At 33.8% G+C, this 21460-nt stretch overlaps 2 protein-coding genes across 2 annotated transcripts in view; one reads left to right on the top strand and one right to left on the bottom strand.

The window, feature by feature from the left end:
- The window catches only part of LOC136814496 (translin-like), a 90653-nt gene extending 78248 nt beyond the window's left edge, over nucleotides 1-12405 (top strand). Inside the window, exon 8 of the mRNA XM_067071050.1 lies at nucleotides 12127-12405. The gene's annotated coding sequence lies outside the window, so the exon portion shown is untranslated. The remainder of the gene's footprint in view (nucleotides 1-12126) is intronic.
- Nucleotides 12406-18247: 5842 nt separating this feature from the next.
- LOC136814488 (B9 domain-containing protein 2-like) lies at nucleotides 18248-21459 on the bottom strand. Its single transcript, XM_067071043.1, has 2 exons — nucleotides 21001-21459; nucleotides 18248-18631 (listed from the first exon to the last, which is right to left on the bottom strand). Exons 1-2 carry the CDS (start codon nucleotides 21308-21310, stop codon nucleotides 18411-18413), a joined length of 531 nt encoding a protein of 176 aa, XP_066927144.1. The 5' UTR covers nucleotides 21311-21459; the 3' UTR covers nucleotides 18248-18410.
- Between the last annotated feature and the right edge of the window lies 1 nt (nucleotide 21460).

Here is a 21460-nt window from a genome sequence, read left to right as displayed (position 1 = left end):
ACACCCCCTTCTCACAGACCCACTGGGAACCCTGAGAAATTGGCCAAAATATTGTCCCCAGTGGAAGATTATACTCTTAATTTTTGTCCCCGCTGAAAATAATCAGATAGGAAAATCCTCACTGTAAAGTATTGTGCTATACTTTCCATCCCCACTGAATTCATTGATTCATTAGCTAGAAAAAAATGGAATTCAAATCCCCAGCCATTAAAAGCCAAAAAATAATAAAATATGAATATCAACCCCCATCGAGTTTTGGTCCACTATTTTCACCCCCACTGGCTGATGAAATCCCACCGGGTCTGTGAGAAGGGGGTGTGAATAATAAACGGTTTTAATAAAGATTAAAAATACAGATTGCATCGCAAGAAAGATGAAAAAAGATACGATTTGTTGATTTGTCCTACTGCCCAAACGTTCAATTTTTCCATACTAACTTCAGATTTAGCACCTTTCAAAAATTGAAAAAAAAATCATTTGTTCCACAAGTGTTCGATTCATTTGTAGCAAAACAACAGAGTAAAGAAATTCGAATGTTCTTTTATAGCAGTGAAAAACGATTTGATGAAATCAACAAGTGACAGTCCCGTGAAAGTAAAGCGTTCGAATTTGAAAAGATTCTTTTGAAAAAAGAGGGAAAAGTTATTTGTTTTGCTAATACAATGGGTGAACAGCGGGGTGAACAGATTTCTTTCCAAGTGAGTGTCGAGGATCTGGCTCATCTGCTTGTCTGCTTAGTCTCGGGAACGGTGAGTAGGCTTTTGTTTTTAGCTTACCATGTTTTAAGGCGATTAGGGCTACTAATTTTTATTAAAAAAGAGGCTAAAATAAAGAATAGATTTTGAAAGGCAACAATTGTTTATTTCGTTTTACAAAATTTTTGCTGCTATTCAAAAAATTTCTTTCTTGTCTGATTGGAAGGTGTCCTAACGGTCCTAACATAGTTATATAACGATAGAAATGCCATGGCCGACGGGATCGATGAAACCTTGTCAGACGTTTAAGACACGCCATCGCGAATATCCTTTTATAGTACTTTAGAGGGTTTTAAAAACACACAAATAAACAACATGTGTTACAAAAATGAAGAACCGATATTGAATTTGGGTCAAGAGCTGAAGTCCTACTCCAGAGCTCATATATACAAAATAAGCTTTTGAGGGAGTAGAAGTGATTGGAATTAAGTGGGAATGGTTTTAAGGAATTCGAAAGTTCTAATGTAAATTAAAATAAAAAGATAAAGATTTTCACTAACTTTTTAAAAGAAAGATTTTGAAAGTTAACCATTGTCCTGTTGATATTGCTATACACGTTGTTTATAAGAACAAACTATATATTAAGGCTTTATAGACTCCGAAACGCCAAATTTTATAAGAAATTACCAGAATTACACTAAAATATTCACAAAATGATAGAAATAAGAACATTTTTAAGCTTAAAACGAAAAAAATATTAAGGAAAAATGAAATTCAAAAATGTTGGATGCTCTTATCAAAAAACTTGTATTTTTTCTGACCTATAAAGTTTTTCTTGTCTGATTCGAAAGTGTCCAAATCAAGTAATTGGAAGATAAAAGGCAAGAACAACAACATCGGCGAAAAATAGTCAGACATTTTGACGTCCCTCATATCCTTTAGAGGATTGACAACAAACAAACAACGTGTGTTACAAAAACCAATATTTTAAATCTGATATATTTCTGTCTATTCATTGTTTTTCAAAAATTTTCGAAAAAGGTTTAATTCTTTATCATGACAACGGTAGAGATGATGCATTCGAAAAAGAAAAAGGAAAAAATTGAGGGTAGTATGGAAAGCGATAATTAAGCTCATTAGTTTTGTATCCTTTTTTAAGGATATGGCACCAGTTCTGTCATTAAATCACAAAATGTGACAAGAATTATTCATCTTGTTGTTGTTGTCCGCATATTCCGAAGAATTATATAATGTGATTTTCTATTGATGATTATGTGGAGATTTTTTTTTTGTATAGACGTGACATATAGGGGGAGACAAGATTTATTCATTAAAATTTTGATAGATCTTTCATTTGATCGTTAGATGTAATGAATCTATGGTAACGATATCTTTGGTCTTGGATACCGAAAATAGCTGTAATTAATTTTGTAGAGCTAGGGAGACATTCAAGCTGAGAGAGTTGAATTAAGATTTTCAAAGGTGCCTTCTTGGTAGAGTCGTTTTTTAACGTGGTTAGCCCCATAATCTAGGATGGTTAGGCTACCGATTACTTGCTCGCTCGGTTAATTGTGAACAGAACATGGGTAGAGGCAGATACACGTTTTTTTATAATAACATCCAAAAAATTTTAAGCCTTCGGATGTTCTTAATTTTTCGAGTTTTAAGCCTAAAAATGTTCTTAACATGTTCTTAATTTCACCCGGGGGGGGGGTACTAGGGTTGGTGAATGAGGAGTATGTGCGGACGGGACCTCCGAAAACCGACCCTTAGAGAGACCGAATTTTAGTGAAAAAGTAATCCCTAGAGAAACTTTTTCGAAAAATTTTCTCTGATTTTCAAAAATTTCCTACCCTTAGTGAGACTTTTTTGTAATTTTTTCTCTCAAAATCAAATTTTTTTTCTACAAATCGTGATTTTTCCCACCCTTAGAGAGATTACTTTGAAATTTCCTGATTTTTGTAACCCTTAGAGAGACTTTGAAAGGTGAAAAACCCGACCCTTACCGTCCGCACATACCCAGCACCTATTTTTGCCTAAGTACCCCCCCCCCCCTCCTCCCCGGTAATTTCACCATTCTGTGACCATTTTTACCCATTTTCCTACGAAATTGGGTGTTTTAGAGTCCATGACGCCTTAACATGTTCTAAACTTGTTCTTATAAAAAAACGTGTAAGCTCATAAAGTAGGATTCCTTACTTTGTGATGTCGACGACTTAAACACCCCCCTTCTTTATCAAATTTGGCATTTAAATTGATTTGCCTGGCTACTTTGTTTTTTCTTGCAGTTTTCTAGCGATCCTGGGATTCCGTGTTGCAGACAGTCTGGTCAATGGGAGTTCTGATTTTTTTAGATAATCATCATATGTTGATAAGAATATAGAGAATAAACCTACCATTAATAAGGCGTAATATATACAATTTTTGTATTGTTGTTTGAAGTTAGTAAAAATTTGTAATTTCATAATTCTCTTATCAGCCAGATAACACGCAGTAGACGTTTTATTTTCAAAGTTGCAGCCAGCGATAACCTAAATGTCCCTATTAAAATTTTAATCTTCCATAAATCATTTTCATTTACTTGAGCTTTTAATGCATTATTAACGGTAAGGTTGTGGGGGGCGTACGAGGGTCCTGGACACCGAAATACCGACAGTTTTTCACAAAATCACCGCAATACCGACACACTTTTTACGAAAAACCGACACCGACACTTTTTTCAAGCTGTCGACAAAAGATGAATAGTATTTCCAAGTAGATAAAAAATGTTATATAATATTTTGCTTATTATCATGTTTTTTTTCAAAATTCTAATATGACATATCACATAGGAGGGATTTCTGAGAAATTAGCACCTTTTTGTCGACGTTTTGAGAAAAATTACCGTATCACCGATTGAAAATTTAACATTTTCCGTCACCGAAAAGCATCTCACCGCAATACCGATACATTTTTTGTTAATCACCGAAATACCGACGCAAAAAAAGGTCAATACCGACACACCGACAAACTGGTACGCCCCCCCCCTAAGGTTGACCTATTTTGAGCATACCATACATGATTTTGTTATTTAACGATTTCCTTAATTATGTTGATTGTGTAAGTGTGTAAATTAATTTGTTTTTGACAATTCTTATTAGCCATTCTACCACAGATAATGACTCAATAAATTATATCACGCTGACGAGTTTCTATTCTAATTTTAAATACCGTGCCAGATTTATGTGTGGTTGTTGACAAGAGATTTTCTTTGGCTTAGAATGTTCATTTTTTTCTTCTTTGCGGTTTCATGGAGTACTGAAAACCCATTAGCAGGCTCATTCATTTGATTGCAATTTGTATCTTTTGCTAAATGTATATTACACAAAATGCAATCAACAAGCAATCAATTAGTGAAGTTAATTACAATTACCGTGTCTATAATTTTGTGCAATACCTCCCTCGTCAAAATTGGTGGCTATTTGTAAAGTGCTTTGGGCGCTATAATGAAAATTGTCCCAATTGATAATCGACCAGGGTGTATATTTGCAATCTAAACGAAATAGTCTACGTCAGAATGTTGCAGCATTTTAATACATTTTAGCTCAAGGAAAAGTTAGTAAAAAGGGAAAGCTTTGAGAGGACATTCGAGGCTTTGAATAAAAAAAAATTAACAACGAAATTTGCAGACTTTAAGAATGAAGAACAAAAAGGTTTTGTTCAGTACGATTTCGATCATAAAACATACCCATAAAACATACGAATAAAGATAGATTATTCCCGGATCCCAAAAAGCTTCCACTTTTGCCATTTTGCCTATATTTTGGCTTGTTCAACTGAGTCTCTTTAAGCCAACTGGGGAATTGTAGGGGTTGTAACACTTTGAATCGAGAAAAAGTTCTGATTTGAAGTCCTTTTTGAATTAACTTTCAGTATAATCATTAATGTTAAGAAGATTTTATTGAATTTAGATTGTGATTTTGGATTCATTGAAAATTTCCTATTTGAACCAGGATTATGAAAAATCAAGTCCCAAAAGAATCATGTCTTAATACTTTTGTAGAAATATATTTCCCCGGAGAGGATAACTCAAATTTGGCTAAATTTTCTCTGCACTGTAAGGGTTCGATTTCAAAGGCATAATTTTGGGCTGGATGTACTGTCGTTTTTGAATTGAGTGCCCCCTTACCCCCGGGTATATTTCAAAGTGTAACTGTATAAGTGCAAGAAAAAGATGTGATAGAACAAAAGAAGACGCAAAATGAAGTATTTTGAGAATTTATAAAATTGAACATATTTATATTCCAAATGTGCCTAGCATGATACACGTTTTTTTCTTTATTAGAACCCAGTTTATAAGACCATTTAGGCTGAAATTCGTCGAAAAATTAAGAACATCGTAAGAACATGCCCAGCCTCAGTTTGGTAAAAAATGACAAGAAACTACAATTTTTCCTCTTTTCAAGCAGTTTTAACCAAACTTAGGGATGGATTTTCTAAAATCGAGAGTCAAATATTGTCCAAATGTTACCAACTTTAAGTGCTCTTTATTTTGCATGATGTTGTCGATTTAAAGTAGTGTCAAAAATTAAGAACGCATTTAAGAACATTTTAGGCTGAAAATTGGTTAAAAAAATAAGCACATCCAGGCTCAGCCAAATTTTAGGTGTTCTAATAAAAAAAACGTGTACTCACCAAGGTGTTGCATGGTGGGAGAAAACCTGTCGAATAAAATTCTTTCATTTTTCCAAATATTGGTTGTTAGTGGAGGTCTCCATCAACCCCTTGAAGTATTTCCTCGACGACAGGATGCAGGTGGAAAAACAACTCAAAATTAATTTAAAGAAAGTTTTTACAAATTCATTGTCATGGTATATTAATGTGATACTTCTACCCCATGAGTATGTAGACATCATCTTTTATAACATTAAGTTTTCAAGAATTTCTTATCAGCCTATAATGATGGCTCGTGAGATGCTTGTTAGAAATGAATTTCAAAGTGTAATTTAATGAAAATAAGATGTGATGAAAAAATAGAGGAGGGGAACGAAAACGAAGTATTCTAAGAATTGATAAAATTGAACTTTGTCTGATATTGCGAATGTGGCTGCAAAGTTTCTATAACTTTGTACCCATCATGGTGTTACATGTTGGGACAAAAACTATCGAATAAAAATCTTTCATTTTTCCAAATATTGGTTGTTAGTGGAGGTCTCCTCAACCTTTTGGAGTATTTCCTCGACGACAGGATACAGGTGGAAAAACAACTGAAAATTAATTTAAAGAAAGTTTTTACAATTTCATTGTCATGGTATATTAATGTTTTTGATACTTCTACCCCATGAGTATGTAGACATCATCTTTTATAACATTAAGTTTTCAAGAATTTGTTATCACCCTATAATGATGGCTCGCGAGATGCTTCGTTAGAAATAAATTTCAAAGTGTAATTTAATGAAAATAAGATGTGATGAAAAAATAGAGGAGGGGAACGACAATGAAGTATTCTACGAATTGATAAAATTGAACTTTGTCTGATATTGCGAATGTGCCTCCAAAGTTTCTATAACTTTGTACCCACTATGCTGTTGCATGTTGGGACAAAAACTGTCGATTAAAAATCTTTCATTTTTCCAAATATTGGTTGTTATTGGAGGTCTCCATCAACCTCTTGAAGTATTTCCTCGACGACAGGATGCAGGTGGAAAAACAACTCAAAATTAATTTAAAGAAAGTTTTTACAATTTCATTGTCATGGTATATTATTGTTTTTGATACTTCTACCCCATGAGTATGTTGATGGCTCGTGAGATGCTTGTTAGAAATGAATTTCAAAGTGTAATTTAATGAAAATAAGATGAGATAAAAAATAGAGGAGGGGAACGAAAATGAAGTATTCTAAGAATTGATAAAATTGAACTTTGTCTGATATTGCGAATGTGCCTCTAAATTTTTTATAACTTTGTACCCACCATGCTGTTGCATGTTGGGACAAAAACTGTCCATAAACAATCTTTCATTTTTCCAAATATTGGTTGTTATTGGAGGTCTCCTCAACCTTTTGGAGTATTTCCTCGACGACAGGATACAGGTGGAAAAACAACTGAAAATTAATTTAAAGAAAGCTTTTACAATTTCATTGTCATGGTATATTAATGTGTTTGACATTTTCGTAATTTCATTATTCTATTTTGTAAACAATATAATTAATTATATTTTCGGTCTTCGTAATAGCTTCATAAAATATCTGAAATTATTTATTTTTGGAGACAAAAGCTCTAATACCTTATATTAAGAATATTGTTTTCGTTTCCTAATTATAATATTTGTATTCGTTAGGAGGGGATAAAAAGAGAGAAACACAACACAAAATGTTGCAGATATTAATTTGGATGCCATGGACGTTGAATGAACGTTATTCAAACGTTTACCACATCTTTCAAACCACACCTATTTTTAATGTATTCTGCTTACGTACGTTTATACTTGCAAAAACACTGAGGGACAACGACCTTTAACAAAAAAAGGAAATTTCAAACTATCACCAGTCAAAGTATCACCAGATTTTTTAAACCCCCCAAAACTCCCAAAAATACTATACTACAAAAGTCCTGATTTAAAAAGTTTCAAATTTTTTTTTGACATCTGCTTTTAAATCTATGGAATTCCAAATTTTTTCTTATAAGAACAATGAGGCTCAAAAATGCCGGAAAATAAAACAACTTAAGAACAAGGATTAGCCTGGATAGGCTAAATTTAAGGCAAAATAAAGGTCAAATTTGTAAAAATAGGGCACACCCCTGTCTCACAGGCCCAGTAACTTTTTTCCACAGTACGGATTAAAATTTCTATCGAAATCTCAATGGGGATGGTTTTGGAGTGCAATTTTTTTAGATCGAATCTCAAATGGGGATGAAATAAAAGTCAATTTCCCAGTGGAGTTAAAACTGTAGCCTATTTTCCCCACTGGGGACGGAATGTTGGTAAATTTTCGAGTGGGGCTTGCGAGCAAGCGGGTCAGTGACACAGGGGTGTTAGGGTGTCAAACCTAAAATACCTCGGTCTTGGCCAGGAAGGAAAAACAGGGTAACATAAGTTCAGGACATTGAGACATTCCAGTGTAAAATTTAATACAATAATCTACATCATCCGAAACCTGATACTCTCTCAAAGTAAAGACAATCTGTTGGGATTGCATATAGCTCAGGATATTGAAAATAGGTGTGTCGTTTGTTTACTACTGTCTTGACTTTATCTTATTGTTTGTTGTAAATTCAATTATTTCTCATTCGAACCTCTATCATTCGAATATTTCTGTAATTCGCACTAAAAAATCGTAAAATGAGATATTATTCCCATGTAATATTCGGGATAATTTTATAATTTGAAGAAAATTGTTGACCCTTGTAAATCGAATTAGAGAGGTCAACTATAATAACAACAACACGAGTTATATATAACTGTAATAAGCCCCCTTAAAGGGACCCATCGCTTAAAAATGATAACAAGACACTCACTTCATAATCATATGAAAAGCAACTTTCCAAAGTATTAGCACGCAAAACTCTTTCTTCGCTCCATAATTACAAATTATAAATTTTGATGTTCACTCAACTTTCAGAAATTTCAACTGGCTTCTGAAGGCCTTCGAATTTTCTCGCGCTCTTGTCGCACCAAGTTGTCGACACAAATGCACCGGAAAATTAGAGTACGAGTGTAGAGGCCAGCTCTAGTTCGAACAGTCTAGAATCCGCGCTCTTCTCCTAAGAAAAACCCTTTGCTTGGTGTCGAGTTGGGGTTTTATGGAGAATCGGTATTGGCTTCAAAACTCCCAATGAGCCCTGGTTGTGTTGGTTTCAGTCAGACGGAGACGCCATACTGTTTTCAGAGGAATTTTTCGATATCTCTACAGGAACTAGCAGTAAGTTTTATGTTCTTTGAATATGCTGTTAGGGGTTTCTGGACCAATATAGTTTGATTTCCTAAAGATCACAAACAAGCGAGGGGTCCCTTTAACAAGGTTTTAGCGTCTACACGAGAAAAATTTTATAAATGATCTCATATTTACTGGTTGTATTTTTTTTGAAAATGAGGTTGTCCGAAACTTAGCAACCAATTAATTCATAACAAGACGACAAGGTGTTTAATTTTTTCTCCAGGTTCAGTCGCTGGAGAGTGTTAATTTCCATATAAGGAATAAAGGAAGGTGGCTCTCCCTTCTGTCTCTGATGAAATGTAACTAACAATACACCCTTATATTATAGGAACCAGTCAGTTTGGCAGCAGTTCGGCTGTTCTGAATATTCATGATCTTCAGCTTTAACCGTTCTAAAAATGTTCTTGATTCACTTCTTTTATTCGCTTATCGCTGAGACCCTAAAAATTTTAAAATCTGGGGCTCAAATTCTGTTTATACACATTCTTAAGTTTTAGCCAAAATTGAGCCTAGTCTTATTATAAAATTGTTCTCATAACAAAATCGTGTAGAGCCAAAGACTCCCCTTAAATCTCCCACAAATTATTCTCTCTATTTGAACACACGCATGTTACGTTATTTGCTAATTAGCTAATTAGTGAAGCGGAGGATACAATTAAAACAATGACCCGGACACTCAATAATGACACGAAGAATATACTTTTCATTATTCTCAAAAAAGGAGAATGTCGGCGTTTTATTTTTTTGCAGTAACTTAGTTACAACGAATTGACGCACGGCAAATAATATGTCATGTCGCGATTAGGGATGATTTTACTTGAGTGTCGTTTCCTTGATGATATAATAATTATATGAATTGTCTTCTTTTTCAAATACGAAACTGTTCAATTTATTAGGTCACGGTACGTAACCCCAGACTTAAGCGTCAGTTAACCTTGCCCCGGAAATTACTTCGTATTGATAAATAAATCAATTACTAAGGACTGGTATTAAAACATGCTATATCTAAGACGTAAACAAACAATATATTTATATTAACAACAAGCCAAGAGAACATTTTAAGGCTTTATGGACTTTAAATGTCTCATAATTGCACAAATACTAGGACGTAGAATTTGGTCTGAACAATTCAACCACTTCACGGATTCGAAATGGGGGGAGGGGGTTCTAGTCTGAATCGCAGACCCCTATAGATATAATGACTTCTTAATTCGAACAGTTTTCCTGGTCAAACTGTTATAGTTTTTAACTTAGATTACTATAACTCGAGCAGATTTAAACCGCTCTCTCGAGTCATGGAAACTTCTATGTATTTACTTTCAATCCTTAGATACGGAAGGCTTTAATGTCTAATGTGGGTACTACCGAAAGAAATTATACTATGTTTGGACTATAAAATAATCAACTAAAGGGTCTTGGTAATAACTGTTTGGATCGATCTGCCTACCTATAAGGGAAGAAATTTTGGCGGGAATCTAATTTGGCGGATTGCTGAAAAAGTTTTTTTAGTAGAGAATTTAATTTGGCGGATCAGGGAAAAAGCTCATTTTGGTGAGAATTTAATTTGGCGGATGACGGGTTTTTTAAATCCGAAATCAGGGTGAAAACATTTATTTCGGGAGTAAATTGTGAAAAATCGGACATAAAAAGAAAAAAATTAAATTTGGCGGGAACTCAATTTGGTGGATTTCATTCGCCAAAATTTCTTCCTTTAAGGTTAAAAATGTAGAAGAACTTTGTTTGCAACAATTCTAACTGCTTAGCGGCTATCATGCTCCTGTTAAATCCCGTGTTTGAGGAAAGCACTGTCTCGTTGTAGTCGCTATGTTTTATTTATTTTAGCTCCTCATCTTAGTAATGTGATGTTTGTACTACTCCATAACTTTTACGCATAAATTCGAAATCAAAGCAATACTATCACATTGTTTTTATTATGGTTATTTAACTATAGGGCAAGGATATTTGATTGAATGTGTAGAAGTCCAAGTCTCTCTAATTATAACTTCTATAACTCGAATCTTTCTGTGTTGAATCTGAAATGAAAATGTCAGTCCCTTCAGCTAAAAAGTGATATAAAATAATTCCTGTAATCTGAATCATTCTCTAATTCGAATGTTTGAAACCGTTACGAACTAGGTTTTCTATCCCTCGAAAATCGAATTAGAGAGAGTCAAATATACAAAACATCTCAAAGCTTTAATATACTCTTATTAAAATGCGTACAATTTTAAGTCCTGTCTGAGAAAAGAAAACGCTGGAAACTATTTTAGCTCTTTGAGATTAATTTGGGCCTGGGAGATAATGCAAGGGTTTTAAACATTTGACCAACTAATTTGAAACAAATAAGAAGTTTTTAGTGTTCCTTTATACATTATCACGTATACCAGGAATAATATCTGTCAGGAAAAATGATCAATCGTACTTCCTTTTAATGGGAAATAAATTATGATTAATTTGAATCGTGTACGTGCCAGAGAAACCTCTCTTTTTGGCTTCAACCCAGCCTCACTTTCACTTTCGTTTTTCATAAGTTGGAAGTGAAAATCAAATCAAAACATATGAAACTCAAACTAGACCCCTGTCTCACAGCCCTACTGGAACTTTTTTCCTCAGTGGGGATAAACATTCCTATTGAATTCCCGATGGGGATAGAAATTCTATTGTCCCAAGGTTAAAAAATCCAGTGGGGATGGTTTTCGAGTACAATTTTTAAACTTTGAATTTCGAATGGGATGAAATCAAAGTCATTTTCCCAGTGGGGCTGAAATTCTAAGGTATTTTCTCACCGGGGAAAAAATTTTTGCTAAATTTTCCAGTGGGTCTGTCACACAGGGGTGTCAAACTGTTCCTGAACCTCGTACCCGCTGTGTATTGTTTTCTTTTCGATGTTTCAATCTTTGCCTTCCAATAATTTTTATGTTTCTATTTGATAAAGAAGAAGTGCAAATGGTACCAATTCCCAATTAAATGTAAAAAACCTTCAGACTTGTTTTAGATCCTCAAAAATAGATAGGTAAAGCAAGACCAATTTAATTTGGTGTTCTACGGGCAGATCGTTAGGAAAATATGGGTCGGTCGGTCGGTAAAATAAGAATAAATTTTTCATTTATCAGGGTTGGTAAGGTACCGAAAATATTTTCCAAAAAATAACTGAATCAAAATTTCACTTTTTTATCTTCGATGAAGATCATAATAAAATTTTAGTGTATGGAATGCTTGATTTTCTAAATTTTTCAATTTCTTGAATTAATTTTCAGCTTTATTCAAATTTAAGTCTTACAAATAACTAGTGTGTAAAATATTGTAGTGGAAACTCAATATTATTATTTTTTTGATTTTAGCAAAAATAGGGTCGGTCGAGCCCGTAGAACAACAAATTAAATTGGCCTCGCCTAAGTGTCTTTAAAATAAATGAAGAATCACCCTCTTACGATTTCAAATTGCTGGAAAAATCTGCAACAAATAGGATAGAAAGAAACAATCATTTCTGATTTACCATGACTTTTCTTTTTTCAGGGGGAAATCACATTCAAGAAGTTGGGGAAATTGCTCTCATCAAGGACGCACAAAAATCGTGGCCGGATTTTGATCATTGCTTCCAGCTCATTCCTCAATTAGTCATTTTCTTCTTTTATTCGTAATTGTTTTTTTGTAATCATACCTTTTGTATAATTTTTTTTCTAAAACGTTTAAAATTAAAATTGGAATACGTTTCAAGTACATCTTCACTTTCGATATTTTTACCGAAATTATCAAATGAAATTAAAAGATAAAGACATATTTGAGAACGTCAAACATTTTTTAAATCTTCGGATGATTTTACCTTCCCGGCTTTTAAGCCAAATCTTTCAATGTTATTGAAATGATCTTTTTTTTTCAGCATATTGTTGATTGTGAACACAGTGCTAAAAGTTGTGTCTGAAACCCATTTTTAGACTGACATCCCTGGTTTAAAGTTTATTGAGGAAAAAATTAAATACAGTCGACCCTCGCTAATTCGAACTTTTATTATTCGAATCTTTCTATAATTCGAATTAGTTATCCCCTCCAAGGAAAAACCTGAGTAATGACCTGAGCGTTTTTTCCAAATTTTCCAAAATAAGACAAGTGATATACTTTTATGGACCTACCTAGTTATGCATTTAACACAGATATAATTGATATCTATGTGAGCGTGACCGTTAAACAATCATTCAGAGCACAAATAGTGACGATTTATTAAAATTAGTCGTTTGTTTCTTATTAAAAAAAAACGTTTAGAAACCAAAATTTCATGCTCTTGAAATATTCTTTCATATTCAAGACTTTGTGAGCAAAAAAACATCTATCTCATAAAAAAATTGAATAATTTGACTAAGAACATTGATGTATGCTTATTAATAGTGATTCTTATAGATAAACATGCGTTTTTTGAGCCAATAATTTTTTCGAAAATCAGATTCCGTCACATTTTGGCCACTACCATTTTGCACCTACAATTTTCGAAGCCTTAGTTTTTTGGATTTGAAGCCTAAATATGTTCTTAAAATGTTCTTATTTTCAGCATTTTTTGAGCATTTTGATGTCATTTCTTAAGAAAATGCATGTTTTTAAGTCTCCAAAGCCTTAGAATGTTCTTAGAATGTTCTTAAATTTTTGGGCCTCGAAGCCTTATGTTCTTATATAGTTTGTTCTTATAAAAAAAACGTGTACTCCACCGGGGTAGGTCCAAAAATTAAGTCACGTGAACAGTACACAATCCAAATATGGTTAAAAGATAAGCAACCCAGGGGAGGACTAGAGTCAAACTTTGAAGATTTTGTATGCAGACTTTGAGAGATTTCTTTTTTGGCCCAGCGCTAGCGAGTGGGCCTTTAAAGAGAGTGTCACTATTTTTTTTCCGTGTTTCCTTCTGTGTGTCCGTTTTGGTAGAAACGGCGCTTTATACCAGTAACACACTTTTTGCCGTCTGGAGAGGGAAAAGCTTGCGAAAGTCGGGTACTGGCTAAAAAAGATATATTTTCTGATTTCGCGCTCCTTAAACAACAAACGTTTTCAAAACAAAACAGATACAAGATGGCGGTTGAAGCGAGGAGATTGATTTCATGTGTTGATTCTTACTTTCTTGAACATTTTCTTTGCTTTAGTGGTCAAGAGACTTTCAAACCAAAGAAACTTTGTAGTGATTTTTTTTTGTAAACTTTTTCAACATTCTGTCATATGTTATAGTTTTCATAAAGCTTTCTGAGTGAAAATTCTATACCTTAAATCAATTTCTGACTTTCACTTTTAGTTTCTTGTTTTCAAAAAGACTTGATTCTGGAATTTGCTGATGAACACTAAAATGGAGTTCATGTGTAAATTATAGCAAGATTGGAACTTTTTCAATCATACTACGTGTGAAAATGGTTATTTCTAGATCTGTCTCGTTTAACGAATTGGTGGCTTGATTTTTCAAACTCAACACGGAATTATTTCAAATACCGATATTAAATGGAATATGGCAATGGAGACTAAAATGCAGCTCATGTGTAAATTTGAACAAGATTAGAACTTTTTTCATGCAATGATGTTGTTTCTTATGGAAGTTGAATTTAATGATATTTTGAATTTGATTGTTTACCTTCGGGTAGAAAGTTTCGAGCTTTCAACATTCAATTTATTTTTGATTGACTACTGTACATTATGTTTCGTTTATTTTTTCACTTCCCTGTTCTAAGAAATGAAGAAAGGGAGAATTATCCTTGTCGACTTATTTTTCATTTTATTTTGCTCGACGCAGTAAAATTTTAAATCCTTTGGACATCCCTTTCCTGAAATCTTGTTAAACATTTTTTGGAATTTTTGGAAATCGCGTAAATTACGCTTTTGCTGGGCCTTCACGCCTAACGGGCTTCTTGTTTATATTTGATCGTGCTTTTAAACCACCTTCAACATCCAAAGGACTTTTAGTGCATTCAGCTACAGCTTAACCGGCGTGGGACGCCGGGTGGCTAGTTTTATGTATTTTAGGTACTAATAAATGCACTGATTCAAATTCCTCGTTAGGGTTTAAATTAAATTATTGCAAATTATCGTAATCTTGTTTGTAAAAAATGGTTTCCAATTCCTCTATTTTCTTTACCTCACACACGTGCATGGCTTTTCAAAAAGGTATCATCTTATACATGATAGCCATTAATTATGTTAATAGGCCTATGATAGATCACTGTGAGGTGTGTCTTAAGATCAAAATTCATTTTATTCGATCGTTTTCTATTTTAAGTATGATGCTAAGCTACGGCTTCTTGACAGGGATAAAAATTTCTAAAGACCGCCCGCATGCTTCCAATATTTGAATTTCCTAAAAGAAGATCAAAAGCCTACTGACCGCTCAATGTAATATAACTTAACAGATCCAGTATTTCCTTTAGGCTGCATTTTTCCAATAATTCAAAATGTCGAAGATATTTCCTTATTTTGTTTTCTTCTTATTTGACAGATGATTTGTAGAGTTTCTACTGATAGGTCTGCCATTCTACTGTTGAGCCCACATTTTAGGGATAAAATGACAGGGTCGTACAACCAGTATGAAGCATTTTGATATTGGGGTTTGGTTAGGGTTAAGTGATACTGCGATAGCCAAGGATGGTTTGGCTTGAGCGGGGATTCGGTAAATGAATCCTCTAAACCAGGAGATGGGTAATTGTCGCATGATACTAACCCTGATTTTCGGGAAATTTTGTCTTAGGTGCCACCATCCCTTTTTAGTATAACTAGGAAAAACATCTTGGTACAAAAAAAAACCCTACTCCCCCCTTTTCAGAATACGGTTACCAAGGATAATAGTACATCAACCTGGAACATTTTCAAAAAAGACCCCGCATGCTTAAAATATTTGAATTTCTCAATAGTGCCCGCTTAATGTAATATAATGTAACAGATCCAGTATTTCCTTTAGGCTGCATTTTTCCATAATCTTCGACTGTAGACCAATAATTCAAAAAAATGTCGAAGGTATTTCCTTATTTTGTTTTCTTCTTATTTGACAGATGATTTGTAGAGTTTCTACTGATAGGTCTGCCATTCTACTACTGTTGAGCCCACATTTCAGGGATAAAATGACAGGGTCGTACAACCAGTATGAAGCATTTTGTTATTGGGGTTTGGTTAGGGTTAAGTGATACTGAGATAGCCAAGGATGGTTTGGCTTGAGTGGGGATTCGGTAAATGAATCCTCTAAACCAGGAGATGGGTAATTGTCGCATGATACTAACCCTGATTTTCGGGAAATTTTGTCTTAGGTGCCACCATCCCTTTTTAGTATAACTAGGAAAAACATCTTGGTACAAAAAAAAACCCTACTCCCCCCTTTTCAGAATACGGTTACCAAGGATAATAGTACATCAACCTGGAACATTTTCAAAAAAGACCCCGCATGCTTAAAATATTTGAATTTCTTAATAGTGCCCGCTTAATGTAATATAATGTAACAGATCCAGTATTTCCTTTAGGCTGCATTTTTCCATAATCTTCAGCTGTAGACCAATAATTCAAAATGTCGAAGATATTTCCGTATTTTTTTTCTTTTTTATTTGACAGAAATGATTTGTAAAATTTCTTACGTCCATCATTGTACTGACGAGCCCATATTTTAGTGATAAAATGATAGGGTCATGATAGGGTCGTAAAACCAGTATGAAGCATTTTGATATTAGGGGGGGGTAGAGCAGGGTAGAGTTTAAGCAACGATGGTTTGACTCGGAGGGGGTATTTGAACAGTTAGACCTCGAGTTTGCTGTGAAAACATCTAAAATTAATGAACGTGCAAGAATTCATCAATTAAAAAAATATTTTTATTTGAAAGAAAACCAAAATAGACCCCGGTGGCTACGGAAGGCCCAATACACGACGAACACAATACTAGTTTAAAACCTTAGCTACCGGCTAGGAAAGAAATCCAAGACATCTGCTCGAACGGTCCCAGGAAATTCGCAACCCAGGCTTTTGTCTCTCGGAAGCTTCCACCTTAAAGTGGCCCCCATCAATTTTAAACAACAGAGATTCACTTTTATTACAAATATCAAAGAAAAAAATAAGCAAAAAGAATGATAAAACTTTAATAATTTTCGGCAACTTTTCGACGGTAGAAGTAACTTTCTTGGGACCACGCATCGTTTGTTACCTTAGCCCTATCAATACTGGGCTTTTAGAAGCGTTTCAGAACTAGGATTAGTATTTTAACTGAAAAATAAGAAGAAAGGGCCTTTTAAGAAAATTTCTGAATCAAATCTGAAGACAATTGACTTCGATGAATGACCGAAGTTTTGCGGTACGGGGACGAATCCAACTCGCCAAAGTTTCTAATTCTTAATTTTAATGCCTGATACTCCTTATTCTTGAAACAAACAGTCGATTACTTCTAGAATCCTGACCATCTACCACCATCTACCAATAGACATTTCCATAAATTACGTCACGAACATCCCTTGCCTCGTTTTGAAATTATTGCCATGGTGATCAACTACCAGCAGATTATATTAAAACTACTTTCTATTCATAAATTCGTTTTTTTCTCAAGGGACATAATAACCATGGTAATTGTTTGAATACGAGGCAAGTGATGTTCGTGACGTAATTTATGAAAAGGCCTATTATCCACTTAATTATTTTGATAAAATTTGTTTCTATAAAAATCTTTTGCATTGAATATTTCATGAATTGGATACAAAGCTTTACATTTAGAGATAAATAATAAAAAATATACAGAATAAAACCTTTCAAACAATAAAATTTCGAAAAAATGTTGCACCCTAAAGAAAATCTCCACCTTATTAACAATCAAATGATACAGAAATAATCATAAAAACGGCTAAAACTAAATCATATTAAGATACGTTGATTACTAAAAAGAACTTTTCATCATTATTTCCAGAAATGGTCATTGTAGGGGGGGGGGGTCGGTAGTAAAATCTCAGACATATATGAGTAGTAAAAGGCTTTTTACAAATTTTTACATACCACCACCCAGACTCTTGGAAGAGGTATTTTACTACCCTGGAAGTAAAAGCTTTTGGGACAATTTGTCATAGGGACCACCTATTTTTTGCTTTTTTTGGTTGATTTAACAAAAAGTTTTAACTACCCAGGTAGTAAAATTTTTTCAACATTTAACACATAGATACCACCCATTTTGGTATTTAACAACCCTGGGTAGTAAAAATTGTCTTCAATTTTTTGACACACCACCACCGTAGTAAACGTCATTATGTCTGAGATTTTACTGCCGACCCCCCTCCCCTGGTCATTGTGGGAAATCTCAAACAAAAATTTGAAACTTAAAGGTACAAAAAAATTTCATATCCAATATTTAATTTATACTTTCTAATTTTTAAGACTTTTTAAGAATAACCCATCCAAAAAAACCTGGTTTTTGCTGAAAGAATTCGAAAAAATTGAATGAAATTTCCAAAAATGTGCTGTTTTATGCATTTTTTAATGGTCAAGTTACACAGTTCTCACCAACAATTTGTAACAATTTATTTTTATGCAGCCAGATGCAGCTACAAAGAAAAATATGGTAATCCAGGATAATCAAACATGAAAATCGATTTTAGGTTTTGGTCTTGGGTTTGAAACGGACCTATTTCAGATAAAGTGAAGAAAATTCACCCAAATGATATTTTCATGTGCTACAGTATTATGTGATATTATCATATAAAATTTCTTTATGTTTGAAAACTTAGACGATTAAACGTAATCATCCTAAATCCATGACGATCTTAAGATAAGAGAGTTTATCACCATAACCTCAACTCACAAAAAATAGTATTCGAACAATTTCAACCACATTCGATACCAAATTTATCAAAACGTCTTAGTATTATATCTAATTGTAAATGTATCTGCCCCATAGCAACAGTTGTTAAGCGATACCGGTCAGGGCCGGTGTAGATAATGTCTGAATTACGTAATATAGGGCCACCACCGACAAAATAAGATCGTATCCGTTGTCTCCAATTACCGGTAGGTTTCCAAGTTGGACAGGTCAGTTTGTGATGTCCTAAATGAGAAAGAGAAACGTTGGTTTTTACTTTGAAAAGTTACTAATTTCGGCGGATTTGGCGAATTTAGACGAAATTCGCCAAAATACACCTTTCCCGAGTTTATTTCGACTTTTTGAAAAACACTACAGTATGTGGCCCCAAAACGTCGATCAAATTTGAAATTTCTCTCAAAGCTAGAGGAAAAGAGGTTTTAGAAAATTTTTTCCTGCATGAAAAGCTTTAACATCTCTACTTTTTTTCCTGGAAGTTCTTTTTCAAAATTTTCAATTTCAACAATATTTTTCAATCGCTTAAAGATAGGTAGCTTTTTTCTAATGGCCCCCAAAACGGAGGTTTGCAATTTTAGCGATTTCCCGAGATATCTTTAAGATATGAATACAAAATTTTGACCATAGTTTTGAAATGTGATTTAGAGGGTTTTGGGCATAAATTTGTTTGATAAAATTTTTACAGTATATCCCTGGTTGTCAAAACGGAGGTTTGGGGCCCCCAAAACGGAGGTGTAGTTAAAATCAAATTATTAAGCCCAGTGGTAATAGCATAGTGTGCAAGGGGGTTCCAGGTCCCCCCTGAAAATTCAGGTCCCACCTTATCTTAAAATTCCCACCTTCAGCCCAGACTCCCAGATCCCAGCTAAAAATTAAATTAAATTTAAAAAAATATACTAATTCGAGGAACAAAACAAAATTTCTTTACCGTAATATGAAGACCCTTTACCCTTAAATTTACGACCCGATAAATGTAAAATTTATGATTTTTATGAAATATATCTCAAGATTTTCGATATTGCAAAGTCCAAACTGAAAATTTAGAAATTTCCAAAATGACAATTTTGATTTAACAACGTCTTAATCAAGTTACTGAAAACCAATCTCTTTTGAAAATAGTTCCATTCATGTATGGAATAAGCTGTGAAAATTTTAGAAAAAAAGCTTAACAGAAACTGAAAATATTAAGCTTTAAAGGTATTTTTCCCCTATACTCAAAAAAATGACAGAATTTGCCGTTTTTGCTGATTCAGCGAAAATTTTTATATATAATGTTAATTTTTTGTTATAAGCTATTAACTGAAGCTGATAAAAATGGAATTCCAAGATTTTTTGCTGTTTCTCATATTTAGAATTTTCGGTTCTATCAATGCTGATTCTAGGGTCTCAAAATACTGGTTGACCTTTAAGATGCTACATCTTTTACCCATCCTCTAAAGTCACAGATGTATCTGCATTTTCTGAAAGGCATTAGGTGTAGAAAGTTACCCCATTTACATAACTTATTTTCAATATCCAAGGAGCTAGAGTGAGTTATATGCAATTTTTATCTAATTTTGGTGTTAAGATATTTCCTTCAGACGCAAATATGTTATTCTGAATCTGTCTCAAACCATCCAAAACATGCTCATTTTTAAGTTTAACCATCATTCTTTCAAAATAAACAAAAATCGTTTAATTCTGATAAATCTATAAGTCAGAATCCTCATTTTAATGACAACCTCCGTTTTGGGGGCCGTCTCCGTTTTGGGGGCCATATACTGTATTCCAAAACCCTGCTCTACTTAAATTTAATTTAGAAAGATTCAAAATCAACAAAGAAAGAATTATGTTAAAAGCTCTTCCGGTTCTTGAGATATTTCAATGTTAAAGTTTTTTCTCAAACAAAAGTATCCCATGGAAACGGCATAGAAACGAGGCCCGGTAGGATAAAATATCTTTTAAGAGAGGTTTGACTGTAAAGGAATTAAAACAGCCATAAAAATGGAACGGAAAAAGCTTTTGATCTCAAATTTTCAGAGTGACTTTGTATCACCAAAAGCTTCAAAAGTATCAAGTTCTCGTTTCCGCGGAAATTAAATATTTTGCTCACTCGCCAAAATAAGTTCCTGCCAAAATTAATTTTGTTGTTTTTTTTGCCATGAACCCTGAAATTCATCAAAGTTGCTCAAAATAAGGCAAAATAGAACAAATTTACGCTGTCATTCGCCAAAATTAGTTCCCGCCAAAATTAATTTCTTTTAGGATTTTTGCTGCCCGCCAAAATTAGTTCCCGCCAAAATAAGTTCCCTTAAAGTATGGTATGTATTTCCTGAAAAAGAAAACCGGACAGATTTAGATTTAGCTGACAGCCTCTTGGGTCAAAAAGATTTCTCAAAGGTTAGGATTTTAGGGATAATATCTAGAGAAAAAAGCATTAAAGCATTGGCTACATTTTCTAACTGCAAAAGAGCCTAAAAACTTCAGACACCGACTAAAAGTTTTTATCAGATCAATACATTATAATTGACTGTCTGAAAAAAAAGATTAAAAAACAGACCAATAAAAAGATTTTACCCGTGGGATACACCAGACAAATGGAATTGAAAAACACTTACCAGGTGAAGTTGGAATATGACAGAATCCATAACCATAAATTTCATTACGTCCGAAACCATCCTGATGCCATACTTCGAAATGGAGTTTAGGCCATCCTTTAAGTCCTTTTGTAGTGAAATGCAGATCAATTGGGTGTGCCCATACAGCATAATCCTCATTCTCTGGGTTGTCAACCTGAGTTTGTCCCTCTTTTAAACCAGCTAAAATTGACCATGTCCCCTCAGCGTGAACTGACCATTTACAATATAAATTATGTGATGGAAAGCCACTGCCCCCTGATACCTCACCAATAACATGAAGTTCTGCCATTTGTTTTCCCTCTTACTTGCTTAAACACGTTTTTCAATTGATTCCATATTGATACCTACATTGTGAAATTTTGTAAACTTTGCATTTTGAATTGTTTTCTGATTTTGTTTTTTAAAGTCCTGAACTGAAATAAAGAAGAAAGGAATTTAT

Source organism: Clytia hemisphaerica, unplaced genomic scaffold (assembly GCF_902728285.1).
Source record: "Clytia hemisphaerica strain Z4C2 unplaced genomic scaffold, Clytia hemisphaerica genome assembly, whole genome shotgun sequence".
Lineage (NCBI taxonomy): Eukaryota > Metazoa > Cnidaria > Hydrozoa > Leptothecata > Clytiidae > Clytia > Clytia hemisphaerica.
Note: the sequence above shows the minus strand (reverse complement) of the source record. Positions and strands in the feature narration are given on the sequence as shown.

Coding starts and splice junctions, on each gene's coding strand:
- LOC136814488 (XM_067071043.1), bottom strand. CDS start 21,310: ATGGCAGAACTTCATGTTATTGGTGAGGTATCAGGGGGCAGTGGCTTT. Junction 18,632..21,000: donor TCATATTCCAACTTCACCTG/GTAAGTGTTTTT, acceptor TTTCTCATTTAG/GACATCACAAACTGACCTGT.